The 17,738-nt window shown below is 33.6% G+C and overlaps 3 protein-coding genes and 1 non-coding gene across 8 annotated transcripts in view; 1 reads left to right on the top strand and 3 right to left on the bottom strand.

Moving 5' to 3' along the window:
• Positions 1-543: 543 nt before the first annotated feature.
• Positions 544-4,624, bottom strand: LOC111802012 (two-pore potassium channel 1-like). 4 transcript variants are annotated; one of them, XR_002816220.1, is made up of 5 exons: positions 4,397-4,624; positions 2,802-4,304; positions 2,485-2,686; positions 1,365-1,530; positions 544-674 (listed from the first exon to the last, which is right to left on the bottom strand). XR_002816220.1 is itself a non-coding variant. In XM_023686270.1 (3 exons), the coding sequence occupies exons 2-3, from the start codon at positions 3,683-3,685 to the stop codon at positions 2,545-2,547; spliced, it is 1,026 nt and encodes a 341-aa protein (XP_023542038.1). In that variant the 5' UTR covers positions 3,686-4,304; positions 4,397-4,624; the 3' UTR covers positions 2,306-2,544. The 4 variants fall into 4 exon arrangements, 1 of the variants encoding a protein (XP_023542038.1); XR_002816221.1 differs by lacking the exons at positions 544-674; positions 1,365-1,530 and adding an exon at positions 1,773-2,262 and having other exon boundaries at positions 2,802-2,929; positions 3,101-4,304; XR_002816219.1 differs by lacking the exons at positions 544-674; positions 1,365-1,530 and adding an exon at positions 1,773-2,262.
• A 2,565-nt stretch (positions 4,625-7,189) lies between these two features.
• Positions 7,190-11,275, bottom strand: LOC111802026 (transcriptional adapter ADA2b-like). The gene is made up of 13 exons (XM_023686286.1): positions 10,941-11,275; positions 10,395-10,450; positions 10,049-10,227; positions 9,664-9,729; positions 9,416-9,541; positions 9,261-9,336; positions 9,030-9,093; positions 8,889-8,947; positions 8,710-8,796; positions 8,175-8,397; positions 7,879-8,089; positions 7,558-7,794; positions 7,190-7,476 (listed from the first exon to the last, which is right to left on the bottom strand). The coding sequence occupies exons 1-13, from the start codon at positions 10,988-10,990 to the stop codon at positions 7,285-7,287; spliced, it is 1,626 nt and encodes a 541-aa protein (XP_023542054.1). The 5' UTR covers positions 10,991-11,275; the 3' UTR covers positions 7,190-7,284.
• A 1,820-nt stretch (positions 11,276-13,095) lies between these two features.
• On the bottom strand, positions 13,096-13,167 carry TRNAT-CGU. Its single transcript has one exon. It is a non-coding gene; the product is annotated as a tRNA-Thr (tRNA).
• Positions 13,168-17,521: 4,354 nt separating this feature from the next.
• The window catches only part of LOC111801458 (sister chromatid cohesion protein PDS5 homolog A-like), a 17,605-nt gene continuing 17,388 nt past the window's right edge, over positions 17,522-17,738 (top strand). For both annotated transcript variants that reach the window (XM_023685463.1, XM_023685462.1), the window contains exon 1: positions 17,522-17,727. The gene's annotated coding sequence lies outside the window, so the exon portion shown is untranslated. The remainder of the gene's footprint in view (positions 17,728-17,738) is intronic.

Here is a 17,738-nt window from a genome sequence, read left to right as displayed (position 1 = left end):
ATGCAATACTCATTGCATAGGACGCCCCCACTCACATGTCTCCACATGCACAATTTAGTGATCACATTGTTTATATCATATACAAAAGTGGGCCGCATCCATAGTGTCCCCAGAATAAGGTACTCAGCCTTATCCTTATACTATAGATCATTTTGACTATATACTTGAACTTGATCCACTCTTATGTCTCTACATATAGTTCAAGTAATCATACTATAGCCAGAGTGTTCTTAGTTTATTGGATTTAGATTAACGATCGTAAAGTTCACTTTATTCAATAACAATTTTTTACTGAATAAACATCAATAATAACTTTATTGAAAATAGAATATATCTTTGTTTACAAACTATGAGTTTTAGGACATAAAACCCAACACATAGTTTAATATAGAATTAAAGATAATTAAATCCCAGCACTCTCTAAATAATTGGATACTCTAAAATATAAAAAATAAAAAATAGAGGATAGGTTCTGAAATATTTTTTTTTTTTTTAAAAAGGCAATAAAATTAATTAGTTTAAGAAATTATGCATAGCAAAAAATAAAAACTACTCTGAAAAGCAAAAATAAAAATAAAAACTACTCTGAAAAGCAAAAAAAATAAAAACTACTCTGAAAATAGTTTACTTGGAGGAGGAGACTTATTTGATGAAGCTGAGGAGCCCTAAATTATCTGAAAAATCAGAAAAAAATATAAATTATGATATTAATGCAAAGTAGATTGCAACCAATAGATAATAAATAAATTGGAAATCTTCTGATTGTTAAAAAGATGTAATAAAACTAAGTGCCAAAGAACTCTAAAATAATAAAAAATCTCTCTCGTGCTAAGTGTTGATTTAGAAGTGTTGATTTAGAAGCTACAGTAAACTTTAGAATGATAAAAACATCATTTTGAGCAACTTTTAATAAAATTTAAGATCATATACTTTCTACCAAGTCACAAAGACAAGAATTCTCGGTCTCAAAAAATGTATTCAAGAATCCATATTTAAAAAATAATATGCTTTAAAATGACTCAAATATATGCCGGAAGCTTATAAGACACAGTTATGAAGTTATTAAACATTTTTGTTTGAAAGTTGAATGCATCAATCAGCATCTCCTTTTAGAATTCTTTTACTCTCCAACAACTCTATATTCCTCAACATCCTATGATTACAATTTTTAATAATATAATTCCTTCTTTTAAAGTCCTTATCCCTAAAAATCCGATTTCATTTCATCCCATTATTATCCACCGACAACATCAATATTCACAAGCCACATGGTTTAGAGCCTTAACAGTTCTTCCAAAACTGAACTTCAGAGATCAGATTATCAACACCAATAATAATAAGAGCATTGAATAAGGAAAACTCACATTATAATTGAAGCTTTTCATCAATGGAGAACAACCCATTGCTAATCCAATCCTTCTCGGTCGATATAAGCGCAGAATAATCGGATTGCTTATTGTTCTGAATTGTTCTTTGATTGAGCAAAGGATTAGAAAAAGAAAAGATTCCATTCTTTTCCTTCGTCATACCCTGCAATCCATATGAATAAAAAAAAGTGATCAGTTCTAAGAGGACAAAGTAACCGACTAATCAAGCAAATGGACAACAATCTCATCACGTTTCCATTTGTTTCTTGTCTTATGACTAATTAACCCCCTTCTTACTTCAACTCCCCCACCAAAATATTGCTACCTGTACAAGGGCATTTCAGTATTTTCACATCAAAACTATGGCATCTTGTGACAAGATGAGAAACTGATCAGCCAAGCAAAGTTTGAGAACTTTTGAAACTCATCACTTATAAATACCATCTTACAAGAAAAGAAAAAGGACTCATAACAATCATCTCTCACAGCCAATTTCTCTATCTCTCTCTCTCTGTCTTTCTCCATGGACATTCAGGTCATTCAAACAAAGGTTCTCCAACACAAAGACCAGCTAACTGTTGTAGCAGCAGTTTCAGTGGTTATGTCATTGTTCGTATATGCAGCGCCCCGGTTTCTAAGTATTCTAGCATTCTTTTGGCCTCTCTTTCTCTCCACAGCCGTACTTTTGGTGGCAATGACAGCCTTTGGAGGAGGTTTCCAAGTTGGAACCGAAGTTCATGGTGAGAGAGCAGGTGAAAGGATCCTAGATTATGTAGCAGGACGGCCTGAATACGCCGAATACCAATACAAGTACCAATAAAAGATCATTCGTCGGTTGTCAGTCGATTTAGACATTGATGTCTTGAAATTCATCTATGTCTGCTCACTTTGTATGCTGAAACTACCAAAGAATTTAGTGTAATAAACACAACATGTATTCAATTCTAAAATGGTTTGTAAATAGAATCAGAGTGCAATAATGCATGTATTCTTCACATATTCTGTTTGAATCCAAATGGGTAAAGGAAATTTCTGATGAATGATCAGTTAAAAGTTAGCCATGAACATGAGGTTTATATCTACTAAGAAAGTGGACAAATTAAGGAGCAAGGATCACCTCATCGATGCTCTATGTGAGCTATTGTCTGATATGAGTTCGGTGTCAATACGCCGACGACTATGAAGTTACTAAATCAGCTTCTGTTAAGTTTCCTGATTGATCAATGTCAAGCTTATAAAAAGTGTCAAGTATTGGAGAAACATCTTCCTGATTGATCTTTCCCATTTCCTTCAGTTTATATACAACAAATTCAGCAGCACTGATATATCAGGTTGTCGAGAAGTCCAAGATACATGCAAGAATTGAATAAAACAACAGAACTATGGTTAGGATATGGGCAATGGGGAAGAAATATAAAGGAAAATGAGGCTTACCTTACTACTTTATCATGATCAAGGTCTGCTTCTTCGAGATCAGAGAAAGTGAGGTCTCGGGAGAGAACCCTATTCACTAGTGATTTCTGTCTCCTCTCGGCGCGTAATTCGGCGAGGTACAGAAAGAACTGTGCCAAGCAGATGGTACTGCTCATTATCCAAATGACAGCAAAAACACGACCAGTTGTTGTAGAGAAGCTCTTGTCCCCATAGCCTAGAGTTGTGATTGTGGAACAAACACAATAAAAGGCATCTGTGAACTCAAACTTCTCAACCAGAATCAAGAAAAGAGTACCGACAACGACGAGAACCCAAAGGACGATTCCAGTCATAATGATTTTGTATTTGAGTTTGTGTGCCACAGACTCTCGAAGGAGCTCACCGGAGCTGATCTTTTTGCTCATGAAAATGGCCTTAACCAGATGAATTTCCTGCTTTTCGACAATGTAATCAGCCGCCCTGCTAAGAAGCATCCCACCAAGAGTAATTCCAGTGAAGACATAAGCACAAGCAAGTAGTTTTGCACCAATGCTATTAGGAACAAGATCACCATACCCAACAGTGGTCATTGTCACAACACAAAAGTAAATGGCATCAACAATCCCGTTTGTTTTCTTGCCATTGATTTGATCTCCAACAAGGAAGAAACAAAGTGTTCCTCCTCCCAAATAAGTAGCCAACACAACAAATACTTTCCTAAAACTAACTTGTTTAACAACCACACGCTGATAAGACACTTCATCACCGTTTCGTGGTTGATTGTTATGTTCTAATGAACGTGAAAAAATTTCATGATGGATCGATTTTCTTCTCTGGAGAGAATTCCTCTTTTTGGAATCGGACAGCTTGGGAAGCAAGGATTGTTCAACATCACCAGACTCCATCTCAAAATCAACAAAGATCTTCTAAACCAGATTCAAATTCTTGATTCTTAACTCAGAAGAGACTAATGTTTGGGGATAAACATAGAAAATTTCTATCTAATGATAGTATTCCACAAGCAGAAACCGGTGAAACTTCAATTTTCCCAACCTTATTACATCATTTGAGGTCAATTTCAAGCACTTTCAAATATCACCAGAAGAATTATTGTTCTTAAACATAACAAATCCAATGCAAGCAACAGGGATCCTCACATTTTATCAACAAATGCTGGAAAGAAAAGATAAGGATTAAAGGACTTGATGATTATGAACAGACAGTACCATTAATTCCGCAGTTAGCTTAATGATTTTCCCCTGAAAATCAGACAAAAGTTCATGGGAAATCAACAATAAACAGAGATATCAGAATAGTTTAAGACTTGGGTTTAAATGATGAATGTGTTCATATTTAGAACGAAAAAAACTGCGTCGACTTTATTTAGAAGAGAACAAACGAAGAGTGAAGAAAAGCGATGTTTGAGAAATTGAGAAGAAACCCAACATTCACTCTCTGGCTTCCACCTGCTTAAATCTTCACCACTCGGCATTAACAGGCCACCATTTTCCCGCAACTCGCTACCTGAAAACCACAAATCGTAACAATTAGGCTAATGCCTTATACAACAACGACAATAATCATTTCCAACTTGAACAATGGCATCAGATTCTTACATGAAATCAATCCGCGGAAAGAACAATGACTTCGGCGAGAACTGAGAGGATCGAAACAACAAATTTACACAATCAAACTCGGGTCATTCCAGATTTCAGCCATTTCAATCCGATTTCTTGGCGTAGGTCAGATTAAGAGAATAATTACTCAATAATGATCGATTTCACCAACAAACTTCATCCAAATCCCAAGAGAAAATTTACTTGATCAAATAGTGAGCTTATAACATGATCAACAATAAGCTTAGCTTAATTTATAGGGAATCATAAACAAACTAATTATTAAAAAATTAGTGAAATTTAGAGTGGAGATGATCTTCTTATAATTATAAATAATATGTGAAAGATTTTAATTATATTTTAAAATCAAAAAAATATATTTAATTTAAAATATTTAAATTAGGCTAAATTAATAAAAATACCCGTAAACTTTATCGAATAATTAATACTTTATTTCAAAAATACTTTTAAAACTTTTTAAATTTTCACGGTTACTTTTAATTTTTTTAAAACCATAAAAACTTCTCACAATTTATTTTTATTTTTCTTCTTAAATATTAAAATTTTAAATAAAAAGTAAAAATTCTTTTATTTATGAGCCTTTCCAACAAAAATATAATAAATTTTAACGTCCAAATTTTTTTAATTATATTTTTAAAGTTTTTAAAGAGTTAGAAGAAAATTAATAAAAATTTAAAAATAGACAGAGATATTTTTATTAATTTAAATTTAAAAAATAATTATTTAATTTAAAGTGTTGAAATTAATATTTAATATATTAAATATATTAAACATATTTATTGTAATTTATATATTAAAGATTAAAATAATTAATGTATATTAAATTGAATAGAATCAAATTAGTTGAATAAATATATATATATATATATTATGATTTTAATGTTTGTATGTGAATATAATGTTCGTTTATTTTCAACAAGATAAATAGTTAAATAAAAATATAATCGAAAAATAATATCATTGGTAAAGATAATTTGAAAATATTTTGGAAATTTTCGTTTTAGACTATCAATTTTAGAAGGAAAAAAAATCAAATCATCAACCATATATATATGATCCATGTCGAGAGAATACAATTGTTATTAATTAAGCATGTTTCTTCGAATGCATCCAAATAATCAAAACTATAAGACTACATAATATGATATGATCCAACCACCGATTAAAATAAAATTGTATTATAATAGTAAATCAAATTGCATTATATCATTTGAAAATAATAGTCGTGAAGTAGCGAGATCGAAAGGAGCACTTCTCAAGACATAAATTGATACAAAAACATATTCAACGTTCAAAAATAATATTTTTAGTTGTCTCATTATTTTGTTATAAATTAGGATTTACAGAACGTTCCATGAGTATATAGTTATTCCAAAGATTCAAATATCAAAATGTCTGGTAAGTAAATCTAAACCTTTTTATATTTTTTATATTTTATAAAGATTTAGTGACAGACAGAAAGAATAAGGAACCCAATTATAAAAAAAAAAAAAAAATTAATTAGTGCATAAACGAGAGTTCTAATCGTTAATGAGTTGTTTATCTACTCTAGTTGTCTTATTTATAAGGTTGAAGCATCTCTTTAGTTAGTATAGTAAGTGGCCTACAAATAATATTCTAAGATCGAGTCTACTTAAAACACATTAATGTTTCGTTCATTTGAACATGAAGAAGCATTAAAATGAAAACTCATGACAATTATATGAGTTATTTATCAAACTTCCGTAATAAAGCATGACAAACTAGTATTAGAGTCGATTATGTTTGATCGGTATGACAATACTAGAGGGGTGAATAAAGTTTTAAAAAAGTGATTTAAAATTTAATTTTTCTAATTATCGAATTTCTTTTAGATCAACCAAAGTCACCACTAACATAATAACAAGTAAAAAAAATAATTCAATTCAAAACTATAAACCATTATGAAAAACTTAGAAAGATAATAATTTCAAAATTTAATAAGATAGAGTTAACGCCCTACTTTTATAGTGGTTTGATCAAACTTGATCTACTCCACCTCAAGCGCCTCTTGAAAATTTGAAAAGATAAACAAAAAAATAGAAACGCTTACCCAAACTATTTAGAGAAAGAGAGAATTAAAAAGAGCATAAAGATTATAAAGACGGTTGGTTGAGTATGGAGAAGATGATGCATTTAAATAGGAAGAAGAGTAGTAAAAAGCATGACTAAATTTATTTATTTATTTTAAAATTTCAAATATAATATTATATATATAAAATAATTTCAAATATAATATTATATATACAAAGGAGTGTTAGCTATCCCAATCCAAGTCAGGTATTAGTGATCTCAGTGGGTGATTCAGGGTTATCCCCGATATAAGTGGTCGAGATCTTCTCTCTGTGTCAATCTATGGTATTCTATATCTGTGATATCCTCCGCTGCGGTCAAAGGGCTTTCCTACAAGGTTCTAAAGTCTCTTTCCCTCACCGCAATATCTCTAGCTTCCAGTCGGATTAATAGAATAAAACAATTAAAACGACACCAATTGTTACTTTTCCAAAACTTCACGTGTCATATATCACATTGTGTATTTTCTACTCTACACCATCTTGTTTAAGCTATAACTTCTTCGGTTGAGTCCCAATTTGAGTGATTCAAAAAGTATTGAAATCGGTCATTTCAAAGCCAAAGCCTTATACCTTGCTAAAAAAAATAAATTTGAGATAGTATTTTTTAAGCTAAACTTTCAACTTATTACCAAATCAAGGCTAAGAAAAGTGTTAGAAGCATCCCATAAGAAGTTAAATATTAAATTTAAAAGCATATCCAAACTTATTATATTACATTCTAAGAATACAAACACTTGAGTTTACAAAAAGAAGAGGAGAATGAAAGAATATGAATCAAGGTTGAGCAATACCTTTTTTGATGAGCATTTCATAGATTCTATCAACTTTGGTTGCCTCAATCTTGAACAAGCGATGGGCATCAGTTTTGTTGCTCACATTCCCATTGAATATCTCTACTGATAACACTTCTTCCATTCTTAGGTAAACTGGTGGACTTACTCTTATTTCGCTGCATACCCTTTTCTCCTGCCAACCCAATCCAAATTCCATATCAACATTCATTCTCTTTAACATTAACTTAACTACTAAGTGAACCGTTGCACTTACAGCTTCCGAAAGAAAATCTGCGCCGTTGAATCCTAGCGTATCCAAATCGTTCAAAGACCCCGAAACACCCTGCACTGCTGCTCGTGAATTCGAGTCCTTCCCTCCCGACTCTGAAGGCATCAACATTATTGAATTCCCCTGACTTCCAGGCCCTGTAAGGTCACATTCTCTTTTCCTTTTCTTATCGAGAAAGATCTCTACCTCGGTCGGTGTACGACACCCAGCCGCTCTAGCTTCCTGCATGATCGTTCGTAGATTCATTTACAGAGATACAGCTACTTTGAATCTTGCAAAATATGACAGAAAATTGAGTTTTCAAACCTTGAGTTCTTGAATTCGTTTCAAGGTCCGATGCTCTGCGACAACTGTTTTTAGTAATTCCTTGTGTTCTTCCTTTGAATGAAAACGCATGAAGACATCGTATTGACGACATATTGCCATCTCTTCGACCGATAAGTCCTTTTCGAAAGAACTCGGATAAAGCAAATTTCTTTGCAGTATAAAATCTTTTCTACGCTTCCTTTCATCTAGCCTGCAAAACAGTTTCATCATTATAACATTTAAGACTAGTTGCACTAAATCCATTCATAAAAGTGCATCTTCTTACAAAATATTACCTCTTAGAGTATATACGAAGCACTCTCATTTTCAGCTCACGCTCGTCTTCACCGTCAGCATCCTTAAATTCCATCTCCGCTAGCAACTGTTCGGCTTCATTATCATATTCTGGATCAAATTCCTGTCTCTTTTCATTGTAACCACTCAACTCTATTAAAGATGGACCCTTATTTGCTGGCAAATTAGGTTTCTTTCCTTTAAAGTTCCGGTCTGTTTGAGAATCTGCCGTCAAATCATCATGCAAGTTTAGCTTCAACATCTTAGAACCTCTAAAAAGAATATGCAAGTATTTAAAGAAATTTAGCTTCAACATTGCTTCCATATGATTAGGGGCTGAAAAAGAGAGCGGGGAACGGGAAGACATGATGATATATGTTGGCATCGATCACCTTCGGTACTTTTTCGTACCATTTTCATGACTCCTATCTAGGAAAGCAGTGTAGAAAGAAAGCCTTGGCTGGAAATCCCAGTTAAGGAAAAGGTTTTAAGATTATCAACATCCAATTGCAAGCTATAGAATTTATCTGACTAAACCTTCCATTTTAACAAGGCCATCTTTAACTTGATTCGCGGATGACGCTTTTTTGTTGCCGGTGGTGGTGGCAACATTGAAGCTGCCTTCTGCAATAAAATAAACAGTACCATATACATTTAAACGTGATATACGTTCATACTCAATCCATATTTAACAATAATAGATATCTATGCCTCACCTGACGTAGCGCTTGATGATAAACGGCCAGAAGGATCTACCTTATGTGTATCTTCGACTCTGAAAATAAAAGAAAATATTGAAGCGAAGGTAGCGAAATAATAAAAGAGAACAAAGCCATTCAAGGTAACAATTCACATACTTGACTCTTGGAGGAGAAAATGGGGACTCTTCCTTCAAAGTAAGCTCTCCAAGTATTGAATATCCTGCAGCATTAGAAAAAATTAATCGTGAACTCCATTCATCGGCGCAATACCAGAATCTTCTGGAATAAAGCACTAGATTGAAGCTACACGAACATCAGCATGAAACGATCCCCTCAACCCATCGCCAGTGTAGCTCAACATAAAAAGATGATGAATGTTTCACAAACCTTTCTTGTCTTCACCATGCCCTTTAGCCATAGCAAGAAGCTCCTTCCTATTTTTTCCGACGACATGAGACATATCCTGAGAAAAATTCAAAAGTTTATCTCTTGAAGGAAGAACCGAAGTTCTTGGAGAATTAAACATGTTAACAATCTCGTACCGGTAAAGGAAAATATGGGGAGTTCATATATACACTTGAATAATGTTCTATGCATTGTTCTTTACTCTTCGTCCCGACATGCTCAGCAACTTCTGTCCAATTCCAAAAGCCATACATTTCGATCCCCTACATTATGAAATTATTTATTCAGGCCAAAAGAAGAACATAAAGACCACAGGAAATTGCAAAGAAGTCTGTAATCCACTTTAATATGAAGCTGTGTGGGAAATTATGAGAAGATATAATACCTCTAGAAGTAGCATTTCATCGTCTGCATTCCAGTCTGGGCAGATTAGTGGGAAAGATAAGTTATCCTGTCAAAATGACAACACGATCAACTAAAGCAAATGCATATAGGGTTCGATTTAAAGGTTTTCATGCTTTTCTAGAAGCTATGATGTACTTAAGTGCATCATTAATTCAACTTATTATATGGTTCTCTTCAGCGGGAAAACAAGACAGGTACGTTATGAAATACAGAAAACCTCTAAAAGCATGCTTTGAACGAAACACAACGCAAATGCATCTAATTCCCGTATCAATAACCCAATTTCTCATGCAACTCCGTTCTTAAAAAACAAATAAGCTTACACAATTTCTAAGAGAAAATACAACCGTGGGACGATTACTAACCATAACCCTGTATGGGTGATTGCTTTTATGAGGTGTCAACTCTGCTCCAACCGAAAAGCATTCTATACAAAGGTCGAAGTCGGGGCACATGGCACATTTGATGCGGATTTTCCCTGTAATGTCTTTAATGCAATAATTGCAGTGATATAATGCCTTTTTCCCTTCAGTTGTCCCTTGACCTTTTTCCCAAAATGATTTAAAGTTAAAAAAGAATGTTAGACAAAAAATGGTTCAAAACAAGAGCACACAAGATCTAAATTACAGACAGTAGAAAGCCTCATTGTTCTACTAATAACAATTTTTTGCAGGACAATTCTATAGATTAAGTAATCAAAGTAGAAAGCACCTGCCGTTGTAGATTCCAAATTATCTCCACTAGAAGAATTCTTTTTCCTCCTTGATCTGCAGCATCCAAAATGGAAGTTCATATCAACAACACAAACCATAATGCATCAAGAAAAAGAACAAAGAAATATATGTTCATAAAGATCAACATAACAACACAAGCAGATGATCGGATTGAAGACATCTTCCACGAAAAAACTCACTAAGATTTTACCAAAATGTTGAACCAAAGAACATAGTTAGTACAGTAGAAGATGAGTCAAGTAAGTAAACGAAGTTGGTGTGCTACCCTGATTATGCAGAAACCATTCCACTCACACTCGAATGCACAACTATTCATACATAATTCCTTCCCCCATTATTAAAAAAAAAAAAAAAAAAAAAAAAAAAAAAAAAAAAAAAAAAAAAAAAAAAANAAAAAAAAAAAAAAAAAAAACCCGGAAAAATCGGAAGAATCAATCGAGGGTATCTTCAGTAAACCACGAACCAGCAAACTTTCTCACAGAAAACAAAGAAAATAGACCGAGAGAGGAAGAAAACTGGTAACCTCTGAGTAGGATCCTCGTCGGACTGAAAGTTTCCCCGAGAGCGACCCATTTGATCAGGGAAATTAAGCGAATGATCGGAAGTATTGGGCAAGTATTAGTTGAAGAAAAAGTGGCATATAGGATTGGGACTAAGTGGCCCGGGTGAAGGGCAGCATTGATTGGGGATTTGGGAAGCGATTTGAAGTTGTGATGATCGGGGAAGTGGAAATTGGATGGTTTTTAGGGTTAGTTAGGGGTTTGGACAAAAGAAGAAAGTAGCGTGTGTGTGTGTGTTGAATGAAACGGAGGAGGAAGCGATTCCGACAGTGGAATCCTGAAATCTTCTGATACACCCAAAACGATGAATATTGTGAGTATCTATTATTCTCAATTTAACTGTTTTTTTTTTTTTTTTTCCGTCTCATTTAATTAAATTTGGTTAATTTGAGGATAGCCGAAAGTGTGGACAATATCAACTAACGATTGCCTTGAACTATTACATTGGAAGAACTATGAAAAAAATGTACATTTTGTTAAGGATATTTAGTCTTAAATTATAATTTAAGATATGTATTAGGTTAGATCTTTATTATAGGCAAATATCTAGATAGGTATCAAATTTTGTTTTTTAGTTTAGGCAAATATCTTGTATCCATTGTTATTTATTTGATTCTTTAAATGATTATAAATAGAGAATTTTCACCACCGTCTAGGTGAACGGTGTGGTGATTTTAGCAAATATTCTCACGTTCAACGTAAGAAAATGTGAAAATGATGAAAAGTGAGTTTCGAGTATTCAATTGATGAAAGGGAAAATGCACTGTTCACATCCCGCTAATAAACACGTCAATTCAAAGTAATTTAATATTATTCCTGGTATGAAAATCCAAGATTATTAATTTAATCTTGAACATATATGATTGGCATATAAGAGGATCATATTCAAGTAATAACTTAAAAAGTCTGAAGTATATGTATAAGGTTGAATGTCTTGTCTGAGTAATACTATTGATACGACCTACTTTATATTTTGGAGACACGTGAGTGAGTGAGAGTATCTTATAAAATGAGTTTGTATAAAGACTAGCTAGACAAAAAAAATATTTAATCTCTCTTTATAAATCCATTAATTGAGAATATTAATATTTCACATGATACTCAATTTTAATGTTAAGTGAGTTTATGAATTCCTACCTACGAGGGTTTCTCCTTCGATTTGCATGGGTGTGAATGACTCTAACAGTGGATTCAATATGCCTACCATCTTTTAGGGACTTAACTAAATAAGTAGTTGAGAATATAATATGACGAGATAGAAGTCACCATTTGTTTAATGGGGCCCACCCTCTCGTTGGCCCGAGAGATACTAGGTTTATGATTGAATTGTAAACAAATTATTCATTAGGGTATAGTAGTACTTAAGATGAAAGATGTAATTATACGGGTAAAATGAATGACTCTAACAATGGATTCAATATGCCTACCATTTTGGGGACTTAACTAAATAAGTAGTTGAAAATATAATATGACGAGATACAATTCACTCATTTCCATATAAGAAAAGTAGGTAAGTTGTTCTGTTTAGTACGGCCCATCCTCTCATTGGCCCGAGAGAGGCTAGGTCTAGATTTATGATTGAATCGTAAACAAATTATTCATTAAGAAATCAGTAGTAAACAAATTATTCATTAAGAAATCAGTAGTACTTAGGATGAAAGATGTAATTACGGGATAAAATGGACTTTTAACCCATGTAGCTCACAAAACCATGACAACAGTCAACTCGAGGAAAGATGAATTGTGATGGAAAAAGTAAGCTCACAAAACCATGACAACAGTCAACTCGAGGAAAGATGAATTGTGATGGAAAAAGTAAGCTCACAAAACCATGACAACAGTCAACTCGAGGAAAGATGAATTGTGATGGAAAAAGTAAGCTCACAAAACCATGACAACAGTCAACTCGAGGAAAGATGAATTGTGATGGAAAAAGTAAGCTCACAAAACCATGACAACAGTCAACTCGAGGAAAGATGAATTGTGATGGAAAAAGTAAGCTCACAAAACCATGACAACAGTCAACTCGAGGAAAGATGAATTGTGATGGAAAAAGTAAGCTCACAAAACCATGACAACAGTCAACTCGAGGAAAGATGAATTGTGATGGAAAAAGTAAGCTCCCAACGAGGATCGAACTCGTGACCTTTTGCTTACGAAGCAAACGCAATACCACTATGCTATGGAAGCTGTTGATGTCATAGGACAACTAAGTACCAAAATTTATTATTTGCGTAGAGCTTCCTTCTGGGTCCACTTATCAAATACAGAAAAACTTGGAGCTAGGTTTCCATCCATTTATCTATGTTCTTCTCCTCCTTCAGGCTATGGCAGGAAAGGAGAGAAGGTTGAAAAAGCTTCTCTCTATATAGAGACAGTGTTTGGGTTGGTTTAGTGCACGAGTATGAGTTTTCAGTACGAGTATTTGAAGATGAGAATTACGACGACGAAAAGTCGAACCCAGGCGTGGGGATTTTAATACAAGGGAGAGGCGTTAAACATGGTGCGCCGGTTTGTTACCTATTGAAGACGAGTAGAGAGGCAGGGCTAGGGGTGTCGTGCATGCATTTCTGTCTAGTTAGGGTTAAGAATTTTAGAGACCCACAAAATCAGTAAGAGAATATGCAAATAGGCTGGAGCGTCGAGGCTGCAACGTAGGCTGAAAACCCTACGACTTAAAAGTATTATGAACGATGCATAAATGTGCAACTCTAAGTTTATAGTGAACTTGTAGTTAATGAGTTTAATTAATTAGTTTTGTATCATTGGAGCATATAATCATCCCATAACTCCCCCTATAATGACAATAAGGGATCAATTTTGTTTTAAGAAAATTTTAAAATGTTCCCGCTAATATTTAATATATTTTGTATATTAAATGAAAAATAACATATTTATCATAATTGTCACGACCCAATTTTTTAGGTTTTGAAACTAAGATCCTACCTAAAAAGAGAAAAGGATGGGTATACTCGGTAAGTAACTTACTTGTTGGCTCTCATTGCATCCTTAACTTAGTAAGTATTCGTAGACTTTTCTCTTGGTTCTAAGAAGTTTGGGCATAATCTCTTCTACTATCTAAGCATTTTGGGAGGCTTCAACGTTTTGAGCAATTCTCTAGCTGCTCATGGACCCACATGGGTTCGGAGGTGGTGGTTCACCCATTTTTGGCCTCGTGGGTCTACTGGTCAACAAATCTCATCTCTAGGATGAATTCTTTTTCTATTCTTAAACCTAGACAACTTGCATAGTCACCACAACAGGGAATATCCAGTTTCCTGGGTTCGGACGCTACCTAATAAAATGCTAGAATAGTATGACATATAGCTAGTATGAACGTTATCATCATCCATTGAAGGATAACCAACAATCCTTCCACAGGGCAATAGAGTCACTCCGAAACTGGGTGGAGTGACCTCGTGTGCTTGCCAACTACTAGGTTATCTGCGTGGTTCTTAACCCCATTCAAGATGAGTTTACACCGGAAATGTCTTGTTTAGAAAACTCCGAGTTATTTCCACACATGATAGTAGCACCTAGATTGCCTCGACAAGCTACATTATTTGGTCTAAGTCTGGCTTGATAGTACCTATACTTTTACCGCTCTTTTTAAATTATATAGGAAGCTCAAGATTTATTTTATATAACTCATTCTCTATAGAAATTTATATCAATTAATTTTAAATAATTAAAAGTTTTAACTGTAAATATATTGAAAAAAAAAAAACTAAACACATTTACAATTTTAATAGATTATTTAATTGAATAATTTAACTATTTAATTAATACTTTTTAATAAAAGATTAATTAATAGTTTAAATAAATAATTTATTAAATTATCCGTAAAAATGATTTAAGTAAATGGAAGTATCATCATAATTATTTTTAATGTATTTTTTAAACATTTACTTTTGTGGGGATAAAAAAAAAACTTTTACCAAGCACGGTAATTTTAAATCTTTTCCATTCCCATCATTCTTTTCTTCTCAACCAAACTGCCCAAATGGGTTTTACCCCGGGCTAGAATTATGTATTAAAATTTTAAAATTAATTATCATTATTATAAAAGTTTAAATTGATGCAATTATTAGCCCTAGGTTTTAATTAATACAACCGACCTATTTTAATATATAGTTTCAAGTTTAATTATAAACTTTTATATTTATATTATTTGATCGTTCTACAGTATGTTCGATGTCATATAGATTTTTAAACTTTATTTAATAAGTTATTGAATTACAATTTTGTGTCAATAATAATCTATTTGGCATTTTTTTAAATTCATAAATTTTCTGGACACAAAATATAAAGTTTATGATCTTGTTATATATGTTAGGAATCACGGATCTCTACAATTGTATGATATTGTCCACTTTGAGTATAAGCTCTCGTGGCTGACCAATCATTCCCTAAATTAGCCGACGTGGGACTTTCATCTAACACCTTCCCTCAAACAAAATACGTCTCCCCTTAATCGAGGCTGGACTCATTTTTTTTTCTCGTTTGGAGTCTTCTAACAAAGTATACCCTTTGTTCGATACTTTAGTCACTTTTTGACTATGTCTTCGAGGCTCACAATACTTTGTTCGATATTTGAGGATTCTATTGGTATGACTAAGTTTAGGACATGACTCTGATACCATGTTAGGAATCACGGATCTTTACAATGGTATGATATTGTCCACTTTGAGCATAAACTCTCATGACTTTGCTTTGGGCTACCACGAAAGGCCTCATACTAATAGACCAATCATTCACTAAATTAGCCTATGTGGGACTTTCATCCAACAATATATACCAAAATAAGAACAAAGAGAGTAAGATTCAGATTACCTTGTTGATCAAATATCTCAAAACAAAAACACTTGTTTGAGATTCGAAACACTACACAATCAAGATTGGTCATGTCAAAGCTTGAATGATTTTACATGCAACCTAAACTGCATAGAATTGCAAAGAAACTTAGTCATTGGCTAAAGAAAGCACAAATGCTCATTTTACTACATTTTCCAAGTCTCCTTGCAAAGATAATATGCATAGCTTTACACAGCCTCGTAATAAAAATCCTTAACCTTCTTGAGACATTCCAAGAGTTGTAACTATATTTCTTGACCATAATTAGCCACTATTTATACTTTAGGGTTATAATACTTTATGCTATAATTAACTACGATGTAAATAAACCTTAAAATATATTAAATAATAATCCATGACATCAAAATTATGTATTTACATCTTCATTGAAGTATATTGTATGATTGATGTCTTTTGGTTCATATCAACTACTCTTGAATGCTCCTCTACCTCCACCGACAACCTGTGAACACCTAAAAAAGAAATCGAAAAATGGTGAGTATAAAAATACTCATTAAGCAACTTACTTGTAAACTCTCGTCGCCGTTGCATCCATAACCTAGTAGGTGACCATGGGCTTTACTCTTGCTGCACACAGTCTTGGGTAACTAGTTTAGCTTATGCGTGGTTACCAGTATCCGAAGATGAGGCACTACCTCCATAGACTTTGTACCCAGTGGGAACAACATGGCGAGTGTTAACTTGCTTGTCATCCATGAGAGGTTAGCTGATGAACCCATCCCACAAGCCATGTAGTCACTCAAGGTTGGGGGTGCTACCCCCAATACGTGCCACTTCCAGTGGCTACCTGCATGATCAACACCCTCCCATAGTACGGATCCTATGTGCAAAGGTAACCATTGACTACCCACATGATCAATGCCCTACCACAGGACAGATCCACTGTGCAAGGTAACCCATTGACTACCCACATGATCAATGCTCTACCACAGGACATATTTATCGTATAGAGTAATCCATCGAACTACAATTTTGTTTTTTTTAATCAATCACAAAAAGAAATAATCGAGTCCAAATGATCGTAAAAAACTTACAAAAAAATTTCATCTTCTTGACATTCATTGGAATTCAACTTTTTCGATCGGAATCAACTTCAACTTCCTTCATAAAACTTGTGCAAAATCCCTCCAATATCAGCATACTAAAAATTCACTTAATTCCAAGAAAAACTCTCGAATTTGAAGGAAAATCGGAATCAAGAACCCAAACATCATACCTTTTGTTATTATTCGATAAAATCACGAAAGTTTGAATTTAAAAGAAAAATTAGGTTTTAAATTTTTGGTCGGGTTCAGGTATTACAAATGTGTGAGCTCACTTGGTATTACAAATGTGTGAGCTCACTTTTAAAGATTTTGAACATGATTAAACTTATCCTTTATCACCTAATACTTTGAAAAGTTTTAATTTTTTTTTGCCCTTAAAATTTTAAAAATATTAATTACTACCAAATAATTTTGAGTTGCTCTTCTAATTTTCATCTAATTTCTAATATATTTTAATGAAAAGAAAAAAAAGAAAAAAAATTGGGAAAATTTGGGGGCGAAATTACAATTAAAGGAAGTAGAAGGACGAGTAAGTGAAAGAAATTCCTTATCCAAGTTAAACTGGAAAGAGGGTATTCGAAGTGGAGGATATATGAGTTTGTCAAAGTTAAAGCCTATTTCGCATCCTGTCTTTGCCTTTGTTCGATAGCCACTGAGAGCGAGCGAGCGAGAGTTTCAGAGTTTCAGAACTTCCAGAGTTCCCTAATTCTTCTTCAAATTAATCAATTCTCTCCCTTTCTTCTTCAACCTTATTCACTGTTTTCACCTTCCATGACAGACCCTCTGCTCCCTTCAGATTCATAAACAAGATTCCACCCTTTCTTCCTCCCCTCCCCCCCC

Source organism: Cucurbita pepo, chromosome LG09 (genome assembly GCF_002806865.2).
Source record: "Cucurbita pepo subsp. pepo cultivar mu-cu-16 chromosome LG09, ASM280686v2, whole genome shotgun sequence".
Lineage (NCBI taxonomy): Eukaryota > Viridiplantae > Streptophyta > Magnoliopsida > Cucurbitales > Cucurbitaceae > Cucurbita > Cucurbita pepo.
This window is presented reverse-complemented; position numbering and strand designations above follow the sequence as displayed.

What these genes read in the sequence shown, in the direction of transcription:
- LOC111802026 (XM_023686286.1), bottom strand. Translation starts at nt 10,990, where the DNA reads ATGGGTCGCTCTCGGGGAAACTTTCAGTCCGACGAGGATCCTACTCAG. An exon ending in GCATGGTGAAGACAAGAAAG is followed by an intron (nt 9,094 to 9,260) that starts GTTTGTGAAACA and finishes CTAATGCTGCAG; the next exon opens with GATATTCAATACTTGGAGAG. An exon ending in CAGATTTTCTTTCGGAAGCT is followed by an intron (nt 7,477 to 7,557) that starts GTAAGTGCAACG and finishes TTGGGTTGGCAG; the next exon opens with GAGAAAAGGGTATGCAGCGA.
- LOC111802012 (XM_023686270.1), bottom strand. Translation starts at nt 3,685, where the DNA reads ATGGAGTCTGGTGATGTTGAACAATCCTTGCTTCCCAAGCTGTCCGAT. An exon ending in GATCATGATAAAGTAGTAAG is followed by an intron (nt 2,687 to 2,801) that starts GTAAGCCTCATT and finishes CTGATATATCAG; the next exon opens with TGCTGCTGAATTTGTTGTAT.